The sequence below is a fragment of the Nilaparvata lugens genome, chromosome 8, assembly GCF_014356525.2.
Source record: "Nilaparvata lugens isolate BPH chromosome 8, ASM1435652v1, whole genome shotgun sequence".
NCBI classification, from domain to species: Eukaryota; Metazoa; Arthropoda; class Insecta; order Hemiptera; family Delphacidae; genus Nilaparvata; species Nilaparvata lugens.
In genome coordinates, this window is record NC_052511.1 from 16,976,068 (window position 1) to 16,986,960 (window position 10,893).

General features: G+C 35.1%; 1 protein-coding gene across 1 annotated transcript in view; it reads right to left on the minus strand.

Annotated features, from left to right (window-relative positions):
• The window catches only part of LOC111044815 (group 10 secretory phospholipase A2), a 76,640-nt gene extending 67,145 nt beyond the window's left edge, over positions 1–9,495 (minus strand). The window contains exon 1 of the mRNA XM_039434116.1: positions 9,295–9,495. Coding sequence (XP_039290050.1) covers positions 9,295–9,424 — 130 coding nt within the window. The 5' untranslated portion in view covers positions 9,425–9,495. The remainder of the gene's footprint in view (positions 1–9,294) is intronic.
• Between the last annotated feature and the right edge of the window lie 1,398 nt (positions 9,496–10,893).

A 10,893-nucleotide genomic window follows, 5' to 3' on the forward strand; every position in this document is an offset into this window, starting at 1 on the left:
AAGTAACTATACTTCGAGTAAATTATTTTATGTTCCAGTTTAGCAGAGACGACTTGAAGCCAGTCGAAGACTAAAACACACACAACGATTCATGGACGTCCAATTTTTTGCCGTCATCATAAATTCTATCAGCTTAAATGGAACTTGACAAACATCATCTGTTTATAAATCTTACAGAATTCATAAGGACGGCAAAAATCGATGTGTGTGTAACAACTAGCCTAAGGCGTTGCTACCTCCTGTCTGCTAGCACTGTAGGTATGGACGTTTCATCATCTCATAAAACCACCCACGCACTTCCCATTACCACGCACAAGCTGAAAGCTGATCTGGGCATCATCAGCAATAAAATAATAACAAGTTGATATTTCGACAATCCTTTGGTTCAATTCTCAGTCTATGCTTTCCAACAATCCAGTCCATTTCATAGAAATCCCGACATTTTGGAGGAGAAAAAATGCTCTTCAACGAATTTGAGCCGCCTTCCAGTAAAAACGTAACAAAGGGTTGTCACACATTGCTCTCTGACATTTGAACTTTGAAATATTATTCAAGAGGCACTGGAAACCGCTGTAAAAATCAGTGTCAGACATATTTCGTGTTCTTTGCAACTCCTTAACTTTTGCTCGTCAAGCATTGTTCTCTCATCCCTCATGCTCAAATTTCGCTTACTCTTTCTCTCTCTCTCTCTCACTCTCTCTCTCTCATGCCACTCTCTCATCTCTTCCCACTCATATGCTTGAAATCAATAGCACTCGTACGTTGTACTCGTATAAGAGTCAGTCATTGAAACTCTTCACATCCACAGAAAACCGATTCGACCAATAAGAGCATCGGAAATTAATCGCTTTGACTGTGTTGCATTGGTCCATGATGTATGTTTGTTGAAAAGAGTAGAAGAAATTGAATGGAATCAAATAATGATTTAATTATCAGAAAAACTCATCATAATACAATCTTTGTAATAATACAATACACAAATAGTAACTACTGAAAATTAATATGAATGAATCTTTCTGATTTAATCACACATATGCAAAGCTTTAAAGCTTGACCGCATAGCTTCAAAGCTTGACCGCATATTATGTTTAATTTGATCAGAAGGATCCATTAATATTAATTTAAATATGGATTTTATTAAAAAAGGATGTGTGATGAATATTGTTGAATGAAAGAGAGAGAGAAATAGTTAGATAGTGTAATAGGTAGAAAAGGATAGAGTGGTAGTAGAGGTGGAAAGGAAGAGAGTGGAAATATAATATAATTGAAGCCTTCATTTTTCCTAGAGAGCGAAGTTAGGGCGTGATCGACCCTCTCTTACATAGAGGAAAAAGAATAACTTACCTTCGATTCTCTCCTCTCTATGACTAGAAAAGAGAGAGGGAGTACAAAGAGCAAGACAGAAAGAGTTTAAGATTAATATCATTCAGGAGAAGTGACAGAAAAAATTAGGTAGAAAAAGACAAGATGTGAAGAGACAAAAGTAGGCAAATAGAGGAGCTAATAATGATAGAGATAAAGCTGGAAAAAAGAGCAGAAAGAAGAGAGTGGAAAAAAGAATATTATTGAGGAAAAGAGAGAGAAAGAAGCAGATAGAAAAAGGCAAGTTGTGAGAGGGGTAGACGAAAAATGGCAAATAGAGGAACACGTAAGGTAAGAGAGAGAAAGTAGGTAGACATGCTCTCTCACTCGCTTATTAGGGCGCTATGGAACATAAATTTTAAGGATTCAGATTAGCTGGCGAATTGAAAAAGTTTGAGCTCTAACAAGAGAGACATATCATTCCTATTATCAAAATCATTACTCTTTTTCCAAAAGATATCATGCATTCAAAATTGAATTGATCTTATTTTACTATAAATCATAAAAATCATTACCCTATTTCGAAATAGATATCATGCAAACATTCAAAATTGAATTGATCTTATTCTACTATAAGTCATAAGAAGCATTACTCTATCTCGAAATAGATATCATGCAAGCATTCAAAATTGAATTGATCTTATTCTACCATAAGTCATAAAAAGCATCGCTCTATTTCGAAATAGATATCATGCAATCATTCAAAATTGAATTGAACTTATTTGACTATAAATCATCTAATTATAATTTTTTTGGTAGTTGCCACAGAGAAAAGGTACTTTTCTTTGCATTTACGTACTAACTGTGGTTAACGTTTTTGGATACGGATGGTAGTATGTAGTAACTTGAAGAAGCTATAGTTTTCACAACTAAAACATAATAAATTCTCGATATCTCAATTTCACAAAACTTGGAAACTTATTGACTTTAAAATTTCAAATCCTATTAATAGCACTGTTGATTTTTTCTTGGTCACAGTATTGGAAAAGTGTGTTGGGATTGAGGATATAGGAAACCTTTGATCAGTACTGATGTTGAATAACGGAACACTTTGTGGGACCAAGCAGATCATTGAACCAATTATAAGGGATCACAAACATCAAGATGTCAATAAGTCTTTGAAAACTGACTGGAAAAGTTCTGAGATTTTCCACAAGATCACTTCAAAACTCTGTTGTGAACTTATGAATCATGACCTCGAACATTATTGGAATCCACCCAAAAAGGATCAATAAAAAGACTTACTATGAAAATCAGTGCTATTTGACAGAACAATATATGGTGGAGACAAGTCAATGACTGTCAAAAAACTTCCCCATCCAATGATTGACAATATTTGACAATTCCACCAACGCGTGATTCTTCGAGATTCGGAACCATTTTCATGCTACATAGGGTACGGCAAATATGTAAGATTTGATAATACTGTACAATTCTTGCACAGATGATGTCTTGCCTGGTTCCCGCAAAACAAATTCAATCAGTCAAACCTCAGTCGAATTCAAACAGAGCCGAATATCTCAAGTTGGCAGAATTTGAAGGGGAAAGCGTTTGAAGCCTATCACATCACAGAAAGATAGAGAGAGAGACAGAGAGAGAGAGAGAGAGAGAGAGAGAAAGAAAGAGAAAGAGAAGGATAGAAAGAGAGATTCAGGGGGAGAGAGAGTGACAGATGGTGAGTGAGAGGAAGAATGAGACTTTCTCAGACACGAGGTGCATCTCTGCATGGACCACCGGTGCCTGCCATTATTATTTGTCAAGACATAATTTTGCGAATGTGACAGACATTAAATTTCTTTACGCTCCCGCTGTCATTTTATCAACCATCCATGGAGAAGTCACAGCGGTCTGACTGCTGACTACCTCACAAAAATGAATCACACTCGGAACCACGCTACCAAGGGTAGTAGTACTGAGAAATTCTATACAATTTCTTTCCTACAACAAGAAAATTCTGTTAATCAGAATAAGAAGAGTTAATCAGAATTATGATTTGTATTGTTACCAATTCGTGATTATATTCATTACTAGTAGTTCTGTGAACAGTAGACCTCGAGCTCAGTAAGTTATACATTAACCTGTTGTTATGTTTTCTCAAAAATTGATAAATAATTTATCAATTAAAATGTCTAGAAAAAATCCTAAGTAAATATAGAGCTTTCTGTCCTATCGTACCGTGACGTGTCGTCCCGGAATGTGAGTGTGAGCGCAGTTATCAGGTCTGGCTGCAACTGTCTACAACGTTGATGGAAAGATACATTTTCAAGATGTTCAATGTTTTTGAACGGGTAGTATTATAAATAGTCAACTGTCTACTAACGTTGATGGAAAGATACATTTTCAAGATGTTCGATGTTTTTGAACATGTAGTATTATAGTCCACTAGACAGCTGATTTATGATGAATAATTCTATAGTCTGATTTTTACGGTAATATTGGCGTATGAGGGAGGCTCCTTTTTCCTTTTATATTATCCTTGAAATGCAAAATTTCCAAAAACCTTGTATATACGTCGACGCGCAATTTGAAAAGGAACATACCTGTCAAATTTCATGAAAATCTATTACCGCGTTTCGCCGTAAATGCGCAACATAAAAACATACAAACATTTAAACATTAAGAGAAATGCCAAACCGTCGACTTGAATCTTAGACCTCACTTCGCTCAGTCAATTAGCTGAAACACAATAAAATCATCAAGTACCCTTCATATTGTCACAAAACAATTTGCTTCAAATCTTCAAGAGCAATCTGCTTTATGATAGTTTCATAAAGTTTCAATGTAGTCCACTACATTGGATTTCGAGATAGTATACAAATGATTGTGAACATAGGAGAGGTGTAAGGGTCAAGTTTTTTATTTCCCCCCTCTCAATTATAATCCCCCGAGACACAAAATAATCATTCCAGTGATTTCATTTAGTAACTTGGTTCTCTCCACTTTCTTCATTATCTTCTATCCTATTTAGAGACTACCAAGTTCACTGTTTCTGTTTCAAGTACTTCACTGTTTAGTCTCTTTCCCCTCCATTACAGTTTTCTTTTCCTTTCCATCTCAGTTGACTAGTCCCTTACGTCCAATCTTCTTGTATTGAATGTTCCCTCTCTTTCTCCAACTAGTCCTCTTTCACTCTAGATGTTATTCTACTCACTTCTCTTATCCCCTATTTCAAAGGTTCACTTGCATCTACCAATTTTCCAGATAGAATAAAAAGAGAATAATTATACATTTAGAAATACAATTATAAATAAACACTAATTTAATTTTGAAACAGTGATTCGGGGAAATGATTTTGGTAGATAGACTGTGTTCAAGGTAAAAATAGAAGAACTATGATTGTAGAGTTCATTTATAATGTGAAAACTTCCTTTGAAGGGCTGAAGTGGAGAATCAGGCAAATAAAAACGGAAATTTTGTGCGAAATAAGAAAATTCAACAAAAAATTTAGCTGGATAACTAGCCTAAGTGGCTATGTAATATCGAATCCATTATTCAATGTAGACATTTTCAACACGGTTAACTCAACCTTTCAAAATCACATGAACAACTTTATAAACATTCCAATTATATGAATACAAAAATAGTGCTTCTTACTTTTGTTGTTTTTTTGAACAAATGCTTCAATCTGGTTACTAATTGACAGTTCTCTAAATACCCATCAACTATAAGTGACACTTCTGATGAGACTATTTCTGAGCCATCCAATCGAAACCATCAACAACTAAAGCCATTCATTGATTGCGAAACCGTGTTTGAATTGCGTATTAACTAACGGTCCCCGAATTCACAGATTAAATAACTAGCCACTGATGGTCAGCTTAGGATGGCATCTCCAGGAAATGGTTTGTTCCGGCAGCCGAAACACAGATTCCAAGGGAATTAGTCGGTTAATTATGAAATGGACCATAAAACTCTGCGCGTTATAACCGCGCCTAAAACAACAAAATATCGTCAGCCAATGTTTGCTAGTTTCTCAGCCGATGTCCAGGTAACTGTGACGGGAAATACTAATCTAAATCTAGTTGTCTGGAACAGTAGCAGACACCCGATTGTTTGATAATTTGTGTTGGACATTAAAAACCTCACCGGCCTCTAGAAGTTTTCTTCATTCTTCATTGTTCTTATTTCCTGTTTGCTGGATTTCAAATGATCATTATCGGATTTTTCGCTGCGAAACAAGCTACTAAGCGGTCGCGGCGGTTGCAAAAGTTTAAGTATTTTCACAACACAAACTGTTAACATTTCTACGATTTGACTCTCTTATTTGCGTTGAAGGCAGTAGTTATTTTGCAAGATAAGATTTACGTTTAGAATAGCTGACAATAGATTGTATTTTTTAGGGCTACTTTTGAAGATAAATGTAAATATAAATCTGAGAACCATTTTTAAAATTATTCAGTCACGAAACTTGTCGTGACTAAATAATTTTAAAAAAGGTACTAAGATTTATATTTTTATTCATACTGACAATAGATTCAAGTGGAGAAACGATATTTCAATTTTGGAAGCAAATAATACAAAGAAAGAAGCACGAGTGTCTGCTCTCTGCTATTGTTCCAAACAACTAGATTCAGATTAGTATTTTATACATGAGTGATATTACCCATGTATCATCAGAGAGATGAGTCTACTCATGAGAGAGCTGAGACTACTCAGGAGATGAGATGTACTCATAAGAGTGCTCAAATAATTCATGCATCTGAATGTCTCAGCTTCCATCTACCTTCTGCCCTACCTTTGCCGCTACACTATATTCTGACACATGTGAACCATGTTACATTGATACATGTTACATTTTAACAATCTCAGTTAACTTCTGGTATACTCTCTATCCTCCAATACTTTTTACTTGATGTATCCTTGGAAAAAGTTCAATGAGGTAATGTATTCTCCATCCAGTTATTAATTGGTATCAAGGGAGTGTATAATAAGCATGTATTTGTATAAAATAGAAGAGCCGGCTCAGGTCACTAGCCATAAGCTTGGTGAAGTACTGGAGCAATAGAAGTTTCAGTCTGTATCCCAAGATAGAGATAGCTCTAATTTATTGAACTAAGAAGTTAATTATTAGTTTCAGGGCCGAGTATTTTAGCAAATTCGCGCTACTAGGCGCCAAATGTAGCTGCTGTGACTCAAGTTATAGCTACTCTACAAAACCTTTTTTTAAATCAATAGCATGAGGCCTATCAATTATCAATTAATTCAATTATGGATTAATTGATGACCGATACCTATCAAAACTGGTACCAGCAGTAAAAATAACAGTACTTTAATCAAATAGGTATACTATACGAAAATGATGGTAGGTTCTTATCAATTGTTAATTAATCCATCATCATATTAATAATATGGTGCTGGAATAATTAACATATAATAGAGAATAATAATAATTTATTATCATAATACAACTACATAATAATTGTGATTATTTTCAAAAATATACTTGTTTTTTGTCTTCCAGAGTTTAAAAAAATTCTGAGGAAAAAAATAAAATTCTAGCGGAGAAAGGTAGAACCATTGAGGAAGGATAAAAGCGTAAGAAGATATCCCATGGTATAGGGGGAATAGGTCGTTATTTTTGCTGTTATCCGAAGCTGAAGCTACTTGTTTGTCTCTGGTAGAACTCAAGAACACAGAAATGGCTATGCTAGTAAGCCACGCACCAAATTCAACGAGCAGTCACATTGGACAATGGCATCATCAAGCTGCTTGCTTCCTATTGATTGTGAGTTGTGGAAGTAAAATGGTGACTAATAAACCCATAGACCAATCAGATAGCTGCTTGGAGACGAGTAAAGTAGATTTAATATTCATTTCTTTTAATGAAAAAGATACGAAGTGGAAGAATAACAGACATAACCTGTAAATAGCTTACTATTTGTAACATAATTTTGAAAAATATAATGCAAATAAATCAATGATTTGATGCTTGGTTTTTTATCTTTGATTGACAATATTGTAAGTTGTAAATTCCATAATGATACTCATATTATATTCATAGTATTTGAGGCATACATTGGGATATGAATGACATTAATCATGCCAAGTATTCTTTCTAGAATACTACAAACATGTCGGTTGCCCTAGCACGATGATCTTATGCAATAAAAATCTGATTAAAACATACAACTATATGTTCCAAATTCACGTAGATACTTTTCACATCATCATAGATAAAAATATACTAGAACAAGCATCTTATTGTCTTCTTAGTAGACGCTGCAAGTATGAAACAAGGTATTACTACATTGTTACTCCATAATTGCCCAACTGTTTAATTTGAATATTATCGAGTTATCTTTAACGGTTACTGCGGAACACTCTTACCCATCTGAGCGAACTCTATGATGTGGTCATCATGACTAGAAAGTATTCAAGTCTGAACTTACGTGGACTCGGTCATAAAATATGTTCCCCATCGAGCATAACAATGAAAACAATGCAGGTTGAACGGAACATAAACGATGTTACGTTGTGAATATTAACGATTTGCATACATGTAGCCAGTTTTTGATTGACATTTTCGATGTACTTCCAGATTAGAATGTTTTTCTTGTTAATGATGCTCGGCTATCTATTTAGCTGTCAGCGTATTAGTGGGTCACATGATATTTTGATTGGGTAGGACATTCCAAACCAATAAGGTACTGCATGGGGTATGGGGGTCTCAAAAATATCCACGGAAACTCTAACAATAGCTTATTATCACAGTCGTGGTTGATATTTTCTTTTTATTAGAAATTTATATAGACATTTGAAAAAATGTATATTATAATTTCATGACTTATTACTGTGGGAAATGGCACTGCAGATTTCATACAACTGATTATGGTTTTATTTTTAAATAATCAAATGAACTGTGCCAGTAATTTTTTTTAGAAAATTAACAAAATACTATTACAATTACAATCACTGCTAAGTAGATTCTTGTAGAGATAAAGTTCACTGATATACTGTATGTATATTTATAATTGAATTTACATGTTTTGTATATGGTACCTTGTCAAGCAGCCTCTTTGAGGTTCTTACATTGAGCCTCTTAAGGTAGCTTTTTTTTTCAATAAACGTTTTTTCTATTCTATTCTATACATCGATTTCCTTAACATTTTGATGCTACACTATTGATCCAAGATTTACAAGAGTATTTATTTTAAAAACCGAATATCTCATTATGATTCGAAATTCAATTTTAAAATAACATGTTCAGACTTATCATGACTGGAAGAAAATCAGAATTAATGTCAGATCAAATATTAGAAAATTAACCTATATATTTTTTCAATGTAATAACAGAATTGGTGATTATCTGCTAACTAGGATACAAAGGAGTCACGAAATACTAAGAATAATGACCCGAGCTAGTAAACTGAAGTTCTTGAACGAACATTCAAAACTCATATGCCTCAAGACTTGTGGAGCTCAATCAAATTGAGAAGATATTAGAGATTGTGCTTAGTTTATTCGAACCTCGCAGGAACTTCCCGTTTTTAATATAGCTATGTATAATCCTATTTGATGGTATTTTTCATTTCTCATTCTATATTGTACTTTACTTTTTCATTTTATAACCATTTTTGTCATTGTAATAATTATGTTTTTGGGACAAATAAAGATTTGATTTGATTTCAGAAAATGATAGTAACTAATATCATGCCATTCAAATAGGGAAGTGTGAAAGAAAAAAGTGATTCTATCGATAATGCATCTGAAAAGACACTGAAATCCATATTCAAATTTACAAACAATCCAAGTTCGAAAATGATCTTATCCTAGAACTTCTCATAAAATTCATTAGAGATCTCATAACACTCATGAAACTCTCAAAAATTCATTATAGAATCAATCAGTTAAAACAGCAATGCCTTATAAACCAAATCAAGTACATCAGCAACACTTCACATAAAACTGGAGAAATTCATAAGCAAAACTCACCAGAACTAGTAAACTGAGGAGTTTGGAGGAAAACAACAAACACAATCAGACAGTTGAAGAGAAAAGTTGTCGATAATTTGGCGCGAAGCACTGAGGGTTGGTAGCGCGTGAACACAGAATAATCCATCATGACTGCCAATGAGATCACTCGCGTTCTGGGTACGCACTATCTGGATGGAAGAGGACGACTGTAGTTTAGACGTCGCCGGCAACCGCAGGAAAACGCACGGATGTTTCTCCTCCTACTACTCCTCCTCCACCTCCTCCTCCTCCACCACCAACTCCTGCTCCTCTAGGAGACTCCACGGTGTACCCACTACTTGACTCTGACTACCTCCCTCTCTGTTATCGTCAAGAGTATCGGCAAGCTAACTATGAATGGTCACTCTCGTCATGACACTATCATGTCTGCGAACCGTCTCTAGTTCTCAAGGTCAATGTGAGATAGATGGTCCAGAGTCACCTGAATTGCATCGAGTGTTGGACGTTGATATTGTGATGAACTGTCTTGTAATCTTCAATCACTGATAGTTATTACTATTGGTTGGTAATTGATAAGTGTTGAATAAGTTATCAATGGAAAATGAGTCATCCATTGGTACATTGATGGATACGTCGTATTCATCATTGACGTTCTTCCTTCACCTACTACTCCTCGCCCTCACAGGTATAAAATAAAGGCAGTCATTCTATTCTATTCTATACTCCTCCTCCCCTTTCATCCTCCTCCTCCTCCTCCTCCTCCTCCTCCTCCTCCTTCTCATCATCATCATCATCATCATCTCATCGTCATTCTCCTTCTTCTCCTCCTTCTTATCACCCTCTTCCTCACCCCCCTCCTCTTCTTCCTCATCCTTCATTTGTTTCTAATGATAAAATTGTATTAATATTTAGAGACAAACAAAAGTTTTGAAGAAAATATTATCGACTTTTGAAGATAGGAGAAGACTATAGGCGGACTCCCTCAGAGTCACTGACCCCTACATTAAAATATTAATCTCATAAGCTCTAATGGGACTATTGGTACTCACACGGCCGGAATGACTAGTAGAGTTCCATTAGGATCCATGGGAACAATATATTCACGGTACCAGACATGTTCACTTATAATGATATAAGTGGAAATCCACCCTAATAGTTTCCGCCACAGTGTTCATTCATTTATACAATGTTCTGAGTGATACATCATAGAATCATAGGGAAGAAAACTAAAAATCTCAATTTTCAAATAATATTAACATAAACATCCTTCGTATTCAAATAGGCGTAATATTGACATATATTTAGTACTTTCGCCGTTTTCGTGAATAATGTGAGAGATGAGTGTAACTACAGTTTGATGGGTTTGAACCCCCAGGGGAGTGATTTTAGAGCTCTTTTAGCAGAACTAGCCTCAGGCACACGCTTCTCCTACCAGTTGCACGGAACTTATCTCATTCTGTAAGATACTACTACATATTCATTGCACACAAGAATTTAGACCATTTTCATTCTAGCAACTCCAGCAATCTCTAGTAGTCCACTACAAGTAGTGACGGTGAAAGATAGAAAAACGGGATGGAATTTAAGTGACACCCAAAATTCAATATCATTCACTTG